Raw genomic sequence first — 20,475 nt, 5'->3', positions numbered from 1 at the left:
CGCAGTCGCTCGCTCTGAAGACATCCATGTGACTGAACACCTTACCATCACTTGGTCGAAACGGGAAGGACAACCTGGAATAAAACACCATATGTGGGTGACTGTCAAAAGTGACCACAATTTATTCCAAGTGGGCATTATTGGAAACATTCGCCTTGTCTAAAATTTGGTAGCAAAGAAACTTTCTCTTTGAAGTTGCGTCTTCATGAAGATTGTTGTGCTCTCAACACGATTAATGGGACATTAGCTCAATCACAGGGGAGAAAGGACGGACTTTTTCCAATACATTTTACGCGCACAATTTGGATTGAACTTGACATCTCCAGTCACTTTTGCAGCCTAGGTCAGCTCACAAGGAAATTGACATACGCACGAGGAACGAACAGGAAATTCGTTGTCATATCAAATTGAAAACAACAACTTCAAAACGAAGTCATTAAAGCCTACTCGCGCAAGTCCGTGCGCGCGTGCTTTTGGAAACATGGGTTGCACAGTAAGCGCAGAAGATAAAGCGGCCGCGGAGAGATCAAAGATGATTGATAAAAATCTCCGCGAGGACGGAGAAAAGGCTGCAAGGGAGGTGAAACTGCTCTTACTAGGTAGGGTATGCGATACCGTTTGTTTTTTCGTTTGGTTTGCCTGAATAGAGGACTTGAATTGCTCAGCTCTGCTTGTTCAGGGAATATAGGGTTTATTTTGTTTAGGTGAGCTTTCTACCTCTTTTAAAAATGTCCGCATAGTCATACGTACTGTCTGGTTATGATATTGGTAATTCACAGATGCGCAAGTCATCATCACTTGGATACTTGCCGTAGCCTCATAAGGTATCCAATCTCAGCATCCGCAGCGCGTATTGTTTAATTGCTATGGTGGGTTTTGTTTGTGGTCGACTGCTGATGCCAATATAGCTCAGCCACACAGCAAGCACCATAAGTGACAGGGATAGCCATAAGCAATTATCTGAGTGCAACAGAGAGCTATTCATCAAGCAGAAATTTTACTGACATCCATTCATCATCTTGGTCTTGAATTATGCCATACATCTTCTCATGCCAAATTGAATAATCAACAAACCAACCTTTTGACAGGTACAGGTTGTTGTAATTGTGACAGTACACTACTAATGTAGTTGACCATAGGCCCTGTCCTAGGTATGACACTTGCTATTACAAGTTTGTCAGACTGACCTTTAAGGAGCTAAAAGAACCAAGGCAGGCGCAGAGAGGATCAAAACGTTCCATTACTAAATGTCACGCCCAGACAGAACTGTAGCCTACGCTTATCTGCCTTTGCCTAGACAGGTTAGGTGGTCTGAGATTAAATACCAAATCATAGTTTGTTTAACATATTTCCTCAAACAAGCCAATTTCAGGCTTTGTGTTTGCCGTGTTTTGCTCAGTAAAACAGAATGATATTGATTTAGATACAGTATTTTCTGGGGGGGGGGGGGGGGGGGGGTCGGTTAACCTCAGTGTTATTGCTGATTCTTACCCTAGCCTCCTATTTATTGTTACAGCGTGCATCTGCTATATGCCACACCCATCCCACTCACAATGCTGTAAACAACACGTCTCTGGCTAACGTTTCTATTTGCATGATCTATCTACATACCCTGCAAGGTGGCTCAAAACAAACAGAAGTAAACTATGGTTTACTGCTGAGATACCTGATATCTTCACACTGGAGAATAAATACCGTCCTCATGTCTTCTTGTGTCCTGTGAGGGTACGATAGTATTAACACTGACAAGAGTGTTGGGGTACCTCTCTGGCCACCATTGCTAATGTTATGATAGTTAACTAATGTAAAGCCTGCCCAAATACAGAAAGTCTAAATTTACAGGCAGACTGTCTCACTGAAATTGGGACAAAATTGGAAGACCTACTGTATATTTGGCAAATATGGCAGGGAAACTGAAAAGGGTATAAGGAAAGAAGTGATTCAAGTTTCTGAGGGAAATTGCTGTCTCGCTCACTGTCTTTTTCAATAAAAGTTATTTGATTTATTTTGTTGTTTAAATAGATTTGCTCTACTATCCTTACATCTTGCAATGTTTTCCTCACATACATTTTTGGTCAATGTTTTCCATCATCGCCCCCTTACATGTGCAACCCTCACTGTGCTGTGTCTAAACATACCAGTCAGTGCTGTCATTTCTTTTTATACTTATCATAAGTGTCCCTCATTTAGTGTGGGAGTCTTGGCAATGCAAATTGAGCTGTATATGTCGGCCTGCAGAAGAATAAGTATAATCTCGTCATTCATCATCTAAGAGTAACATCTGGTATTAAAAATGTCTGGTAGTCGAGACCTTAAGCACAAAGGCAAGGCGGATGCCCTATTCTATAACTGTCTATATTTCTAGAGGAAATGAGCCTGGGTGAGATTAGTCATACGTCACCAGGCTGAACACCTTCAGAACAGAGGGCGAGCCATGAGATAACAGTGATGATGATGATCTGTGTGAATAGGGACTGCAAAGGCTCACTGCAGATGTGATTGGGCTCCCTGAGACTCCTGTAGCAGCAGCAGCTGTTGCCTTTGCTATAAGAACACAGTCAGGAGGAGGAAAGAGATTACACTCTCAGCCTCAGCCTAGGCCAAGGAGTGCAGCCAATCTGAACAGCTTGACATTGGTCTATTCAATGTCAAGAGGCAAGGTTATATGTAATTTCACCGGAAGCCAAGTTGTATTATTTCCTCACAAAAGAGACTTACCTTTTTAATTTATTTGCCAGAGTAACATAGTGTATACAATCAGAAAGCTTGTTGTCCTATAGGCCTTCAGGTTTAGGGAGCTGTGACAATGTTGAAGCATGTAAGATTCAACATTCAATACTTGATTGCCATACCAACAGAGGCTGTGATGTAAGATGCACCTTATGGCAATTTGGAGCTGGTGGATGACGGGGTCTTAACAGCCCAACGTCGCTGCTCAGCTCATTGTAAGGCAGGGAGAGGTGTTCAGCCAGATGAAACTCAGCACTTTGACAAAGTATCATCATCACTGTTCCTTTGTCCTAGTTACCAAGCTTCAAGGAATGATGTAATAATCACTGGGAATTGACATAGAATATGTGCGTGTATGTCAGTAGAGAGTGTTTAGTAACGTGTAATGTGTGTAGTAACAATGTACGGGTTTTCCTCTGTGACTGTAGTGTGGAAGAAGGTTGCAGATACATGCCCTTTCTGCTGGACACTATTATGGAAGTCTCTTTGATGATAGTAATGCACATGCAGTCTGAGGGAAGTGTATGAGTGAGAGGAATGACTACTTATGCTTTGCCTGTCAGTAAACCCTTAGATAGCCTATTTGAATAGGCTATCTAAGGGTTTACTGACAGGCAAAGCATAAGTAATATTTGAATATGACCCACCGCACACACAACTCAACAACACAGTTAATTCATGTTTACGTTTCATGGCCATGATAGAGCTTTAATGGGATAAAGGATGGATATAGTTTCACATTTCATTGCTTTAACAAAACAGTCAAAATTGTTCTTACTGTTTACACTAGTCTCCCTCTGATACTGTGGCTGTTCCAGGGATATGGAAATAGTTTCTCTGTTGGCAGCATGTGTAACCTCCCAGGTTTGGCCCATTCAACAACATGTTTTTCAACATCTCAGACCTCGACCTATACCTAATCTTTTCTGAGATAGTTTTCACAGCCAGTTTCCTCTCCTGCTGTGTTGCCCTATTTTATTCTCTTTTCAACAATTGTAACCTCTCGCGGTTCAGCAGGTAAATGGATGTATTTTGGGGGCTTATGTGTGTTTGTTTGTGTGTGTGTGTGCGCGTGTGCGCGTGCGAGAGAGACAGAGAGAGAGAGAGAGAGAAATCAGGCCTGGTGTTTTCTTGGGCTTATTTAAAGGGCAGTCCTGAGCTTATTGAATTAGCTGCCAGTACCTGTTGTGGCGTCAATGCTATAACATGAAAGTCAAGGTCTTCGGTGCTATTCTCTTTAGACAGGAGTAGAAAGCATGACAAAACATGTCACCCACAACCCAGATCTCTCAACGCTAATAGCTTGGGATTAATTGATTGTAACTAATGTGTTCTTTGAAATGAATGAATATCCTTTTCTTAGAAACACTATCAATAACATTTAACTCTCCCCTGAATGGTTCACTGGAAAACATCCCGTTTAGTGTGTTGACCTTGCTCTGTGTCCTAAACCCTTACCACGCTTAGACCTTTGTCCCATTAATACCTGGGCATTTCCAGCCCTGACAGACACTATCTCTATGGTCAAATGACGCTCAGGCCTCTGTGTTTTATTGGCTCTGTTCAATCCAGCATGCAACCCTGGTCTGCTTGCAAAAGATATGGGATCTGAATCAACAGAATTGGGCTAGTTTGGTCAGATGAATCAAAACACTCATTTTCACTGTGCAAGAACAAGGTTATTGTTCTCAGGGGGATTTAGTCTAGGTTTGCGTGAATGACACACTCTCTACTGACTGTATGGTTTTTAGATTCTGTGAATATTCTATCATTTTGAGGGTTTGATTACACCCTGAGCTCATCTAAATACAACATGTTGTTCTTCAGCCCTATAATGTCAACCCAGTGCTTGTGAAGTTCTAAGTTCTGTCTGGAGCATGTATTTGACCAAAGAACTCTGAATACATGTCATGCACCAGTGCAGGGAGCAAACTGCAGTGCAGTGATCGGAAAAGGTTTAGGAGTTTACTTGAACGGAAGTTGACCTGAAAACCGGTCTGCTTGTGCGCGTTCAAAAAAAGTTGACTGATCACTTAACAGGCTTGCAAAGAAGATGGTGTCCACTGAGGCATGAAGGGGTACGTCAAATGCTTTAATAGCTTTGTGGCGTACGACCCAGTCTGCTGTTTATCATCACGGGTTGCCAGGAGAACTAAATGCCCGTTCCCTGTTCTCAGTATGAGTCAATTGAATCATGATGGCTATGCCAACCACACAGTCAAACATACACAGAGAGGTATTGACCAGACCCCCTGCCCTGGGTCGGTGCTGAGGTGTGGATGTATCGACCCACTCGACATAGTGACTAATTGCTCGTGGGATGGGCATGGATCTACGGGAAAACAAGTGAAAAGAGAAGAGGAAGGAAAGTGCCATTCCGCATTCTGCAACCGCTGCCTGCGTCATACTGGATGGAACTGCAGCTGCCAGGTGATGTCATGAGTCCTGATGACATGTTTTTCTCTGAATGTGTTGTTATTTTCCGATGATTGTAAACACCCGTTTCTTACCAGGGGACTATTTCCACAGAAATATAGTTCAAACAGGGACAGTTCTCAGAAAACATGGTCAGATCGTGCCACATGTCTGGTACCAGTCTCTAGCACAAGACAAACCCTCCACGTCGTTTGCTCTCTCTGCCACTCTCTCTGCCAATGGACCCTTGTGACTGAATTACATGCTGTGTCTCAGACCCAGACTGTCAACAACAATGAGGTATTAGCGTTTGTACTAATTTTCCTCCATACAAGTCAGTGAGAGTGGAGTGAGATGTGTTACTTTATATTTGGTTTTTGCAGGTTTTAAACCATATGGTTGTAGTAGATATCATAGCCGATATCTGTGAGGGTTGAGGTTGTGGTTTGTCACATTTTTTGTTGGTCAAAAAAGCTTTCGATTTTGTAGTTAATCAGAGCTGTGCAGCCACAGTTCAGCCCTGTCTGGCCCAATTCTGCTGACATGAAAGGTTCTGAAATAGCTGTGATGTGTTTGCCCTTGCAACACGCACGCACACACACACACACACACAGACACACACACACACAGACACACACACACACACACACACACACACACACACACACACATACACAAACCCAAACCCAAACCCAAGTGCACACACTTTCCCAATTGCACACACTAACAGTCAAATGTACACAACATCATGGGGGGGGGGGGGTGGTCCTGCTTGTGTAGGGCCTCAGTGTCAGTACAACAGGCAGGCACTCAGGGGAATGTAACATTGAGTGTGTGGTGAGCCAGCCTGTCAATAATAGTCTGTTCCTCTGAGACATGACTCAGACCCTGTGGCTGGCTGGACCCAAGGGCTCACCAAGGTTAGCCTGTCTGTCTGTCCACCTGAGCAGATGACAAGCAGGTGACAACAACCTCAACACTCAAACAGACAGGTTGCACTGTCAATTCACACAGTACAATTCACATTTTCTGTGTGTGTGTGTGTGTGTGTGTGTGTCTTCGCATGTGTGTTTGCAAGTGTGTATGGTTGATGTAATGAGTCACATGGAGTCTAAATACTACCTTAGACGGTAGTTAACAGTGCTGTGTGGGTGTGAAGTCTGGGAGATGGTGGGAGAGAGAGTGGTAGTAAAGTTCAGGAGTTAGTGCTAATTACTGTTTCAGTGGAATCATTGGTTTCTTCTCCGTCTCCTTGTTCTCCACTCTAGTGGAACCCTAGGACCCTAGGAAACCCGAGTGCCATTCCAACAAGTTGAGTTGGTTCTATGGCTCTAGACAGCAGGTAACCTGTAACCGACTGACTGGTGCTGAAGTGGACTGTGACCTGTTCTGATGTTACCGCTGTTGTCTGGCATACAATGTTTTTGGGTATTAGCTGTTCTCTCATTTGGGCCTGGACAGTTTGTCTGGATATTATAGTCAACAACAGAGGAATTGTTTTGGAAATGATGGCGTCTACTGCTAAGAGCAAATGGTCACAGCTGGCTTATTACATTACAAGATAATTATCCCACATACACAGACAAATTGTGGGCATAGGTTAGAAGCATACACACAATCTGACTAACAAATCGAAACACACATACAACTGAAAATGCCTCATGTCAAGAACATGCGTTTTCTTGTGTTAATGGGTTTGTGTGCATGACTTCTGCACTGTGTTAGTTAAAACCTGAATATGAAATGTGTGTGTGTGTGTGTGTGTGTGTGTGTGTGTGTGTGTGTGTGTGTGTGTGTGTGTGTGTGTATATGTATGTAAGCGTTAGGTTGCGGGTGTTGCATGTGTTTTCCTGTCATCTCTGCCCATCTTCACTACCACTCAGCCCAGCAATACCACTTCCTCTGTTCTTTTGGAAGTAAGTAAGAGTGAACTTCAACCCTGATTCCGGCCACCAATCCAGTATCCACATAGCACCTATAGAACTCACTCCCAGGTCTGAATGAAGTGTTGTATTATACAGCATCAGAACCTCCCAGCCTGTCCATGAGCCTGTCCATGTGCTGTCTACTGCCTGCAGCCTTCCAGTCCTGGTGTTCTGATGTTCTTGGCAGTCCTGGAAGGAGGCCATCCCCCAGCTGGCAGGAATACTCGCCTGTTGACCTTGTGATGAGAGGCTGAAGCACAAAGAGAGATGCTTTCCTGTACAGCGGTTCATACACACCCCTGCACTGTATCCCCATACACATCCCTGTAAACCCAGGGTCCACTCAGACCAAGCAATGCTGACTTAAAGAACCTCAAACCAACCAGGAGAATGTGAGAGTAAGCAAGAGGGAGGTGAGGAGACTGAGGCAACGACAGCGGCTTATTGAAATACAAGCCTGACTCTGGGTGCCACCCGTTTGATTTATTCATTCATCACTAATTCATGTAAGTGGCCTGGACAAAGGTCTAGACAGAAATATTTTGAAAGTTTGTCTCAGCCGCGATACATTTTTCAGAGTCAGGGTAAGGAGAGACTTTTCTGTGACTTCTGGCATATGTACATGGTTATTGAGATTTATGTGTGGATCTGTCTGAGCTGACCTGTGGCCACGGGTGGCATAGTGAACATTATCCAACCACTTCCTAAGGCACCAGATGTTGGGTTGCTGTATTTATACATCAGAGAGTCCGAAACCTGGTGTGTGTGTGTGCGTGCGTGCGTGCGGGCGTGCGGGCGTGCGAGGGCGGATAGGCGGGCGGATAGGCGGGCGGATAGGCGGGCGGACGGGTGGGTGTGGGTGTGGGTGTGTGTGCGCACATGTTTCCTGAGGTTGAAAGTGTTCTTACCCTACAACCAGAGGAGTGATTCTAGGGATACCATCAACAACCCGCACTCTCTGCCTTGTTAACAAGACTGGCGGAGCAATTACATCATCTGTGCCACCCCCTGCAGTGAACAAAATGCCATCCGGTGGAGGGCTTAAATGAGGCTCTTTGGGATCACCTTTTGAAGTGCCTGCTCAGGAATGTAAATTTACCTCCAGACTTTGCACTCCACTGGTATTGCACTCTGCACTCGACACTTTATTCCCTTACTGCTGCTACAAACTATACCTTCACCTCCCCCTCCTGCCCAGTGACATTGCACTCCAATGACATTGTACTCTGTACTCTACACTTACTCCCTTAGGGTTAGGGTTAGGGTTATTTTTACTAAATTTACTTTGTTGATGTTTATATTTGATTGTGAATGCTATTATCCTTATTACATGACATTGTTGATGATGATTGATGTTGTAGAGCTGCTCTGCCTCAGGCATTTTGTTGCATTGTATATTTCTTTTCAATGTAATGACAAATAAACAAGACTTGATTTGACTATTGCACTTGACGGGTGGCTGTTATGGGGAGGCATGTTAGAGAGACCTCAGGTCAAATATTCCTGTGTCACAATGATACCCCTCTACCTGCCCTTCCCACTGCCTCTAACTGCCCTTCCCACTGCCTCTACCTGCCCTTCCCACTGCCGAATGCCTATTTGTCCAGAGTCATGTATAGAGCTAGAGTTAGAGAGTTTGGATAGTTTAGAACACTAGAGATCCTAGAAATACTTTGAGCTTCAAAAGGGAATGCCCAAACTGTTCATGAGCATAGTTTGCATAGACCCAGACCAGAGTTTCTCTCTATGCTAGGGTTGTTTTCTCCTAGCTTCTGAGATCTCATTGCAACTGGGGTTACTTGATGTTATTCACCGATGAGTCAGCCAGTTGTGAACTCTACAAAATAGCACTCTATGGTTTTAGCTCACCCACCACAGAGACCTGAACAAAGGTATTAGTCATTGTTTGTTTCCACCTCTCCCTGCACGAACACTGCGGGTTACATGACGCTATTGGCTTGATTTACAATAGTACATGCCATGGAAAATAATTGTTTTCAACCATCTTTTTATCAATTTGATTTTGCCATAACTAGAGTTTCTCATTATATTCAGTGTTATTCATCTCTCTCTAATCAAAATGGAAAGTACCCAGGGAAGTGCAGGGAAAAGGGATTGCACGCAAGGCAGTGTTTGACGTCAGCAGTTCCTACTGTCATACTGTATAACCTCTCCTGTGTGTGTTAGGGGTAGTTACTCATCTGTATCCCACAGTGTCTAACCTGAGTCAGAGGAGCTTTACAAATGAATGGTCCTTACACACTCCACTGTGGAGCAATAATGTGATTGGGCCCAATCTAAAATAATATTCAATTAATCTGGCAGTAGTTGTCAGAGCTGCTCACAATAAAAGACGTGAATAATAGAGCAAGATCCCATTAACTAGGCTTCACCCCAGATAATTATATTTTAGCTTGATGGAAATACTGTATTCAATTTCATATGTAATTATGAGACAGAAAAGGATTCATGTTAAAGGGATAGTTCAGGTTTTTTGATGTTAGACCTCATTTTCCACTTACTTTGAGTGTTGTAGACTCATCCAGACACTTTTAGTCATATTTCCATTCTTTAGCTTTCTTTGGCTGGTTCCGAGGCTAGCATTTAGCCATACCAGTGTACATAAATGGAATCACCTGTACTCTATCAAAAGCACACACAACAGCTTTCAAAACGTCTCCGACTTTTTGGATGCATGGCTAGCCTCTCTCTCTCTCTCTCTCTCTCTCTCTCTCTCTCTCTCTCTCTCTCTCTCTCTCTCTCTCTCTCTCTCTCTCTCTCTCTGTGTGTGTGTGTTGGGTGAGAGGCAGAGAGATAGATTTTCCTACCCTGCAGCAGACATCTAGGAGCCTGTTGTTGGGGTGGGAGCTCGGGTAGGCATGGCTTAGATCCAGAGCTATAAACTATTTGCCTCAAGATGCTGTATATATATATCTCATTTTGATAGCCTTACTCTCAGCCCACGCATTACTTACTATTGAGTTGAGGACTAATAGTATTCAACGAGACAGTAGATCTGGTCTCCCTCCTACAGTGTGATTGTATTAGCCAAGCCCAATAAAGCCTTCCTGTGGCTGGACATGGAGGCTAGGCTTCATTACCCGCTGTAGATTTATCCCACAACAGCACTCCTCTCCCCCTAGTTCCTATGACAGTTCATCCTTATGGAAGAGGCTCTGCATCTCAGTTGAGATTAAGGCCTACACTAGAAATGACCTTTGGGGGACGGAAATACTGTTAGCAGCTCAGTGCTGCTCTGCATTTTAGTAGGAGTTTGTTTTGGAACACAATGAAACTTAGTCCTTTAGTAAGATTTACCATCGAGAGAGAGCCGTCCCTCTGTTGCAGGGTTCTAGAGCATCTTTTAACTTCACAGTCTTTGTAGATTGTGTGTAAGGATATGGGTCCTATCCTATCCTGCTGTGAGACTTGAGTGCGTTATGTTATGTTGATTTTATAGACGATGTCAACAGCTTCAGTGTGTGTTGCATGGACTGAGTGTAAATTACATTCACACTAGATCATGTTCATCTGTTTGTCTGATAGATAGTGTCATTGTAACTTCATACTGTATATAAGTAGATCATATTAACTGTCAGATTTGTATTTTGTGTTCATAATCTTCGGTATGTGTGTGTTTGCTTGGGTGTATGAACACAGAATACGAGAGTGTGTGGTGGTGGTGGTGGTTTTATTGGTGGTTTGTCTTGTTCTATTCCTGTGAATGAATGGTGGCCCAGTTACACTATCTACATAAACCACTGGATTGTTTATTCATTCCTATCATCTCTGAGATGTACTTCAGTTCAACTTTAACCCCCACTTAGGACCTCTTATCTAGTTTAATGATAATCCAAAAAATCTATTGGCTGGTGTTGTCCTTATGTTATCAACAAAATACACCTGTTGGGGGTGCTTAGTGGCGTAGCACACTAATGCACATACCACATAATCTCAAGGTTCCTGGTTCGATTCTGACCCTCGACACGTCTTGCATGTCACCCCTCCTCTCTCTCCCATCCTTCCTGTCAATCTCTACTGTCTCTACCCCAATAAAGCAGAAATGCCCTAAAAAACATATTAATAAAAAATAAAAAACACCTGCTTATGTTTTAGATTTAGAAGATGACTGGTTATTGCTGAATACTGGTGAATACCGGCAGATGAATACCTGATACTGTCCTGGTGCTGCTCTGCTCTCCATCTCATGCATGATGAAGATGAAGAGAGACCATGGGCCCTCATGAGGGAGGAATTGTGGGTAATTGTCATTCATAGCCCAAGCCTGTAGTCTGATGGCCCAAGCCTGCAGTCTTCAGCTCTTTACCTTTTACAGAGAGACGGTTTACCATTGCCAGGTAAACAAACCTCACACACACTGACTGGTAAACCTTCTAGATTTGTGTAGAGAGGAGGGAAATCAATAAGAAGACCGGGAGGAACAAACTGGCTGTTGAAGCAGATTTACCCTAATAGTCCTTAACACAGCATCCCACTGCTGCTCCTGACTCTGAACCCCCCCTCCCTCAGAATGACCTTCCATACACACATTATCTCAACATCATTCATCACATTCCTTATCTCCAGCACCATACCAGTGTCTACATATGTGACGTAATTAATGTGATGTTAAAAATGGGTGAAGTGTCCTTTTAAGCTTATGCTTAAAAACAAATCGGTATGGTGTCCGCAAGTAGCTAACAAATTATGTTATTCTACATAATCAAAATGTCACATATTAGAGGGTAACTAAGGCCACTGGCACCAAGAGATGTTATCATCACAAGTCCTCAGATGAACCTAGTCTCCGCTCTTACAGATGTGTTGGCAGATAAACAGAGAAAGGAAACTAAAACACTGGGTTTGTGTGTGTGTGTGTGTGTGTGTGTGTGTGTGTGTGTGTGTGTGTGTGTGTCTGTGTGTCTGTGTGTGTGTGTGTGGTTCTTCCTTTTTTATGATGTATTTTTGTGTATTTCATGTGAATCTGTGTGCATGAGTATATATGATGTGTCCCTTCCTAGAATCAGTAGGATGCATTAGGATGAGTGGCAGCCTTGGATACCTGATGTGTGTGTGTGTGTGTGTGTGTGTGTGTGTGTGTGTGTGTGTGTGTGTGTGTGTGTGTGTGTGCGTGTGTGTGTGTGTGCGTGTGCGTGCGTGCGTGTGCGCGTGTCATGGGCTGCAAGTGCATCCTGCTGTGAGATGGTTCAGCTGAGGCCAGCCCGAGCCCAAGCCCCATCCCGCTTTTCCCTCTGCCAGATCACATCAATAGTACCTCCATGAATTAGCAGTGCAGCCAGCTGTGCACCAGCAGGCATAGTAGGACCGCAATGTGTTTCTCTCCCAGAATGTAGTATCAGGTTGATTGTGAGGAAGGTGGTTACATCATCCCTGCTGTGTTACCGAGAGCTTTTTAAATTAGCATTCGGGTTATGTTTTCAATACGCTATGCTCTTGTCTCCCATACACCAGAGGTGGCGCTCCAGGAGAACAGCAGGATGTGATGCAGGGATACAAGCATGTTTGTTTAAGACACCTGATACCTTGTGGAATCACGGCAGTCTCTCCGCAGGAATCTGAGAGACTGTGGTGTGTCTACGGTCCTGTCCCATTTATAATTCAGAGGACCTACCTTACAAACAAAGAGGGATACTCTCAAAAGAGCACGCACGCATGCACACATGCACGCACTACATGCAGCGATCATTATACACGACATATAGGGATGTACGACATTAAAATATGTGTAATTCCATATGTGTAAACGTTGACTTGCTGGACTGATGTAATTTCTTTTCAGATGCTCTACTTTATCCTGCATGTGTAAATGTCAGTTTGAATTGGCTTCCTGCTTCTGACCTTTAAACAAAACCTTCTAGAGAAATCTCAAGTCACGCCACTATTACAGAGGGCGGCTGTGTATACTAACCAACATTCAGTCGTGGCTAATGAGATTGATTGTCTATTTTAGTCTCTCACTCAGTCACTCACTCTTGCAATCACGATTGCCTGTGTTGGTTTTCATTGATGCACAGCCTACTGTGCAATTTACTCTCACAGTGGAGAGAAACCAAGCTTCTATTTTTGTCCCCTAGCCTAGCTTGCCTCAGTTGCTTTCAAAACAGAGCCTGCCTTTGAGTAGAAGGCACTTTACAAGCAGCTTCACCATGTAATTACCCTGTAGTGTATTTACAACAATCCATTATTCATAATAGGACTTTTTTTTTTTGTAGTTCTCTTCTGTCTTCATCTGGCATTTGGCTCCACTGGGACAATTCATGTTTTTGGGTCCTAATTGCTGGTCTCAGCTTAGCCAGAGAGCAGTGGAATTACAATACCATACAATACCCTCCCTGCTACTAATGACCACAGTCTCCCCAGTCACCACTAACTCTAACATAACATTTATATTCATCCAGTCTCCCATTAAAAGGACAATACTACTCATCCACCACCCTCACATGGTATGAACATGAAATAGATTGTCATTCAATGACCTCTGCCAGGTCTGTGGGGTGCTTATATCAGTACTGGATGGACATTTGATGACGACCACAATGTATGTCACATTTTATGCCATGATGATATTCAGTAAGTATCTAATGGGCGAGTGGCAGGCTGTGTAGTCTTTTTACACCTAACAAGGTGACACTAGGCTATGAAACTGCAGTCAGTAATTGCAGCTGCGCTTTGAATCTTTAATGAACACCATTTCTAAAGCCTTGGTTTTACAGGAGCAGCAGTGCATCTTTAGGATGATCACACTTAATGACAAGAGCTTTCTAATGCGTTGATGACGTTAATGAGAAGTTACAGCATAGATCAATCAATTGACTTTTTACAAACCATAATGAATATCTTGAAAGAGCGATCTGTGCAGGTATGCCTGTGTGTGTGTGTGTGTGTGTGTGTGTGTGTGTGTGTGTGTGTGTGTGTGTGTGTGTGTGTGTGTGTGTGTGTGTGTGTGTGTGTGTGTGTGTGTGTGCGTGTGTGTGTGTGTTAACTTGTGTTTGGGGGAGGGCTAAACACTGTGTGTAGTGACATCTGCTCTGCAGATGTGACAATGTCACACCTAGACTAGCAGCATGCAGAAGGCTGTGTAACTGTGTCTCTGGGGAGGCTGGTGGAGGTAGAAATGGTAGGACATGCTCATTGTAGTGCATGGAATGAAATGAGGAATGGTATCAAACACGTTTTTGACAGCTAGTCTAGGTGTGACAGTGCCACATCTGCAGAGCAGATGTCACTGCACACAGTGTTTAGCCCTCCCCCAAGTGCAACTTAATGGAATAAATTTGTGTTTGCTACCATTCCTAATTCCATTCCGCGCATTACAATGAGCCCGTCCTACGATTTCTACCTCCACAAGCCTCCCCTGTTGTACATGTGTTGGGTCTGGGTGTGGCGGAAGACAGGGAGCTGGGACTGGGAGAAATCTGTCTGACTGCCAAGTAGCCTGCCTGCCTGCCATACTGATCCCTAATAGCATGGATCACTGCCCAAAGGCCCTGGAACACAGGGGAGAGAGAGAGCGGAGGGGTAGAGGGGAGGCTATTCCATCCCATCCCATCCCTGCCTGTTTGACGTTGCATGCCTTGGTTCACTCTCTGCTGTGTCCTCCCTGCGTCTGTGCACTTGGCCCGAGCTCCCTAGCCATCCTGTGCCCTGTGTACTCTCTCCTCCTGTGAGTTCCACTGTGCACGGCAGCCTTCCCCCCATCGCCAGATATGATGGTGATATGTAGAGGATGTTGCTGTGCTGTAGGTTACATTTACATTTACATTTATGGCATTTAGCAGAGGCCTTTATCCAAAGCGACTTACAGCAAATACATTTGCTTAAGTAAGTGAATCATCTATCCATCAGTCATCAGTCAAGAAAAAGTAATCTATGCTAGGACCAGGGGCTATTGGCAGTCACAATGCTAGAAGAAGGCTTTTTTTTTTTTTAAATTTTGTACAGGGGGTAGTGGGGGTGAAGAGGTCTTTAGGAGGGACAGTTAAGATGTAGGTCTGCTCTCCCCCCTCTAGGGTGGTGCTGGGCCTGGAGGAGGGCCATGGGCAGACTCAAGAGAGGAGCAAGTGTCTTTTTCCACACACTGTATGAGCAGGTCACATCTGTAGCCTTTGTGTTTCACTATTCTGAGTATTGTCATATATAGCAGCTCCATTTTCAACACAGTCAGTTGAACTAGCTGTTGCATGGGCATGTACCAGTGGGAACATGGATGTGGTATTGTAGCCTATATGACTTGTTGCGGTGGTATTAATGTCCATTTACTAGTTGTATGGATAGAAGTTAGATAAAAAACTGCTACAGGACAGAAATTGCTGTAATGAGATTCAAGGACAAACTGATAAACAAGCCCACAATAAAGATGCTATGCAATATTATGGATGCCTGTGCATGAGGTGATCATGTTTATATTTCCCAGTCAGAGCTGCGTGTGTGTCTGTCGTTGTCTTTGTGTGCTGTGAAATTGAGGCAAAAGCAGGTTGTTATGAAGATGGCACACCAAAGGAAAACGATGGGAGAGAGGGATTGACTTCATCTGAGTTTGGCAGCAGTGGTGGAAATAGCTTTGGGTGGCATATCAAGGAGAAACAGTGGGATATGAAGGAGAAATGATGAGAAGTGCACTGTTTAAAACCTGCAGTACCACTTTCTGAGGTGAAAGATGTTGGTATAGCTGTATAATCCTGCTGCTCTGGACAGATAGATAGGGCTGTGGTGTGATAGTTTAATACCTGTGCTATCTGTAGATATGGCTCACGTTGTTTGTATGTGAGCCCTACAGTAACTCCTGTCACCTAAGCTGTGTGCTGTGAGCGTGTGCTAGGATTGCATGTGTCCCGTGCCAGGTAGGCCTCTAGCCTGATAACGTTAGGAAATCTCTCTGGCTCTTTTCTTTTGTTTTCCTGCTGGCAAAACAGAAATATGAGAAGAATTTCACCTTTGTGTCTTCTAGTTTCTTTCCCTCTTGAAGTCCTCTTGTATTTTGAGTGGAAATTGAGCTGGTTTAACAACTTTCATTTATCCAGAAGGGCCCTCAACATGACAAGCACTGTTCCAGTAGATCAATACTCCACTGCCTTCAAATTAGCATAATTCAGAGAGATGGTAGAAGAGGGCGTATCGATTTCATACTGAATGACCCTAGTGGCTGCTGTCACTTCTATGTGGCATTTGATACTTCCTGCAGCCTGCTCCAACCCCCAGGTCCAGCTGGCTGCTTTCCTCTGTAAAACCCTCTGGGCCGTGCTCCCCACCATCAGACGCCTGGGGAAGAGACTGAGAGACCCCTCTCACACCCAAAGCCACCGTGGAGAGCAGATCAGAGCAGATCAGCCCCTTAATCCTGCTATTGACAGTCCCTCGGCCCATCCCTGTGAACATAACCCAGAATCTAGCGCTGCCTCCCTCACTCGGCACTGAATCGATGCTGTCATCAGGCCAAGCTCAGTAGGGCTCCACCCTGACACCCCCCCCTCTGCCCCCTGCCCAGTGGGTTATGTGTCTCACAGCGCCTGCAGCAGAGCAGCCAGGCAGAGAGCTGTGCCCATTGCCACAACAACCCCCCCTACACCACAGATTCACCATGGTTGCACCTCTGGACAGCCCTGTCAGAACACATAGAGGGGGAGAAGGAGGGGAATGGGTATAAGGAAAGTCATAGAAAGAAAAGAGAGAAAGAAGGAGAGATATAATCTGATGGGTTTTTTCAAGGTCAGTTCCATGATTCAGATACATTCAAAGGGAATGTGGAATCAAAAGGAGATTCCACTGTAACCACTTGATGCCCCTCAGGCCTCTCTCCCTCTTCATACAGGACATACAGCAGCTCTTTATCTGTGTTAACAAGTTTGCAATCACCTGTCAACACTCCCACAGCTGGTTCATTGTGTTAGCACCAGAGTCATTAGACTGTTGATGTTTTTTTGTTTTTTTTTCAACTCTTTTTTTTGTTGATTCATGTCTCCACTTATTATGCCATAGACCGAGCCATTAACAGGCATTCTCATCCTTATCCAACCTTATTACACTGAGTTATGATGGCGTCTTTTGTTTTGATTGTTGTTTTCTTGCATCTCTCTTTTGTTCCCACTTACTATGTCTGGGCTTTGATTGGAGAGAAAGAGAGTATGAATGCAGTTCAAGTTGTTATATTGCTAGTGGTCCTGGTCAGTTTGTGTCTGAGCCTCCGCAGTGTGATGATGTGAGGACGTCTCTGCCTCTGTAGGTAAGTTGTGGTGTGATGGTTGTTGACAATGTGGTTAGCAGCACTCTGTTATCCTTGCAGTAAGTCCTGCTACTATTTCCATTTCAAATTATCACATTTCTCAGAGAAACTCGCAAAAACCGCAACCTCACACTCCGTCTTACCTGTGTGTGACGCTGCGCCGGAGTGTGACGTGACGGCAGCGCGCTGATTCACTGAGCGAGGGTGATAATGTTCCTCCTGCAGCCACGCGCTACTTTACACACTGAGTGGCTTAACAGCCCTAATTGCGGTTGAAGCATATGGTTAATTTATCACTAACAGGGGAGCTGTGGGGAGAAATTAGAATGTATCATTGTTGATAGAGTGTGTGTGTGTGTGTGTGTGTGTGTCTGTGTGTCTGTGTGTGTCTGTGTCTGTGTCTGAGAACCGAGAGAGAAAGAGAGAGAGAAGGAGAGTGTGTGTGTGTGTGTGTGTGTGTGTGTGTGTGTGTGTGTGTGTGTGTGTGTGTGTGTGTGTGTGCGTGTGCGTGTGCATGTGTGTTACACATAGCCCCAGACACAGAGGGTTTCTGCAGGGTTTCAGGCAGAATTGAGGGCACACCCTATCCTTCTGGAATGTTCACTGGCAGGAGAGGGTGATCTAATTCAGTTTCTCATAGTTTCTTCATAGTCTTCATGTTGCAATGTCTTACTGACTGGAGGTCAACACTCAACTAGTGGAATATTATTTATCTAACACCGGGCTATGTCTACAACTAGATAATCAAGAAAGCAGTGACATCATAGACATTCAGTTGCTGTTACAGTATGTAGGTTGCTAAGGCAACAACCACATTCATAATTCCCAGTGATTATCTCCCTATCAGTGTGAATGGCATTGACCCACATCAACACGTTGATACCATTCCTCATTCCATTCCGTGCATTACAATGAGCCTCTGTCCTCTGATTTCTGCCTCCACCAGCCTCCCCTGACCCACATACACCCCGGGAAACACAGTGAGTGTGAATAGTAAATGTAATGTAGATAAGGTTTGGTTTCATCCGCACTGCAGCTTCCATCCCTGGTCAGAGCAGCAGACGGTACGAGATAGGCAGCTAATCTAATGAAATATTTGTCCAGATCTTCTATTTCGAAAGCCTTTTAGGGGAAATTATTAAACAGATGGCTTTTCCCCGGGCTGCGTAAATATATTATGTAACAGAAAACTCGCTGACATAAATACATACAAATTGCACATTTGGAGCAGTAATAGTCTGTTATAAATGCATTTTATTTATAGTGCAATATAAATGAATGGTTCTTGAATAGATAAAAACCCAGGCCTATAAGACTCATTCTCATTCTACAAAACCATGCACACTGTGCAGCATCACTGAGTCTGGATGTACAGTACCAAGCCAATGGCTATTAGAGCTGTAATGATATCAGGCTGCTGCTCGATACAGAACTTAGAGAGGTGTTCTTGCGGAGTTCTTTGTTCTGTAATTGGATCTCTGTTCAAACCCTCAGCCGTTGGCTCCTCTCCTCTGCTCTACTCTCACGTGTGCGTTCTTCAAGACTAGATTGTGAGGGGTTACCATGGTGATGGGAGCTAAAGTAAAGTGTTCTTCGTTGACTGATGACTCACACTAACTCTCTTCACCATCTGACACATGATCACATATCTTTGCTTCCTATCTGTTTGCAGTGTGTTGTTGAACACCGGTGAAGACTTGGCTCCACACATGCCTCTCTGGTGCTGTCCAGGGGAGGCTGCTGGAGGTAGAAATCGGAGGACAGGCTCATTGTAATGCATGGAATGGACTGCGGAATGGTATCAAACACGCGTTCCCTGCATTACAATGAGCCCGTCCTCCGATGTCTACTTCCACCAGCCTCTACTGGTGGGTGTCCTCGTGCTAATGTAGAAATCCTGTTGGATGCATATGAATCCCCTGAGAGTCATAGTGGAGAGATATGCTCTCTTATGAGTGACAAACCACTGATAGACACTACTTACCCCCACAGGAGGCATACGGCATACCAACCCCTTTCAGCTGTCAGCTACAGCATGCACAGATACTATGAAATGGTATTATCCACAAGCCTGTAAGAAGCGCTGTCATATAGATTTGGGTTGAGTGACATTGGAATGGAGAGTTTGCAGAGCTGTAAGCACAGCGTACCCCTGTGTAGAGCAGAGCAGAGCAGAGCCAAGCAGGGGAGTACCGGCAGGCCCTGGGAGGCTGTCGACCTACTTTCCAGACATTGCTTCCACTCCAGGATTATGATGCACACACCTCATCCAGCCGTGTAAAAAAAAATCTTCCTACTTCTTCCTTAGGTCTCATCTCGGGCTCCCACAGCGCACCGCTGCATACGAGCAGGCAGGCTGAGCGGGTTGTGGCCTGAGACACACCTGTGCTGCTGCTACTGTTGGAGATAACCAGGCTATTTGATGCTACATGAAACACATGTCCAGTGATCTCTCTCTCTCTCTTTCTCTCCATTACACACACACACACGCACACGCGCTCCACCACCATGCACGCACGCACGCACGCACGCACTCACGCACGCTCACACACACACACACACACACACACACACAGAGACAAGCACTTAACATTCGTGTCCTCTTTGGCACCCCAGGAGCAGGTCAAGTCAGAGGAGGATTGGATCTCTTTTCATGTTTTTAACACACTAAAAGCATCCTGCTGAGCCATGACAGACTTGTGAAGAGGAGTGGAGGGAGAGAGAGAGAGAGAGAGAAGGAGAGAAAGGGAGAGGGAGAAAGAGAGAGAAGGGGGAGAGGGGTTGAGTGTACTGCTCTCTGCTGGGCAGTGGGTCTGCCAGGGTCTGCCCTTGATGGAGGACAATGGAACAGTGACTGGAACTGAGGATGTGGTGGTTTGATCAGAACAGGCATTATGATTGGCCGAGAGGCTTTGGAAGCCGTGCTTTATTCCCAGATAAAGTAACAGCGATGATTTACCTGTTTAACATACCGTACATTGCAGTAATATCCCTGGGTGAACAAATAAAGGTTTGTTTACCACGTCCACTAGGCGTCGGGTGCTCCTCTAATTACTTAGAAGTAATAGGAGGAAGTGAAGGAGGAGAGGTGTGTGTGTGTGTGCAGGTGCGTGTGCGCGTGCGCGTGTGTGTGTGCGTGTGTGTGCGTGCGCGTGCGTGCATGGG

The 20,475-nt window shown here is 44.8% G+C and overlaps 1 protein-coding gene across 1 annotated transcript in view; it reads left to right on the top strand.

The window, feature by feature from the left end:
- The first annotated feature begins 366 nt into the window (after window positions 1-366).
- The window catches only part of LOC310802873 (guanine nucleotide-binding protein G(i) subunit alpha-2), a 45,407-nt gene continuing 25,298 nt past the window's right edge, over window positions 367-20,475 (top strand). Inside the window, exon 1 of the mRNA XM_083667449.1 lies at window positions 367-599. Coding sequence (XP_083523575.1) covers window positions 482-599 — 118 coding nt within the window. The 5' untranslated portion in view covers window positions 367-481. The remainder of the gene's footprint in view (window positions 600-20,475) is intronic.

Source organism: Argentina silus (assembly GCF_951799395.1).
Source record: "Argentina silus genome assembly, chromosome: 4".
Taxonomy (NCBI): Eukaryota; Metazoa; Chordata; class Actinopteri; order Argentiniformes; family Argentinidae; genus Argentina; species Argentina silus.
The sequence above is the reverse complement of the archived record's forward strand: the minus strand, read 5'-3'. Positions and strand labels throughout refer to the sequence as shown.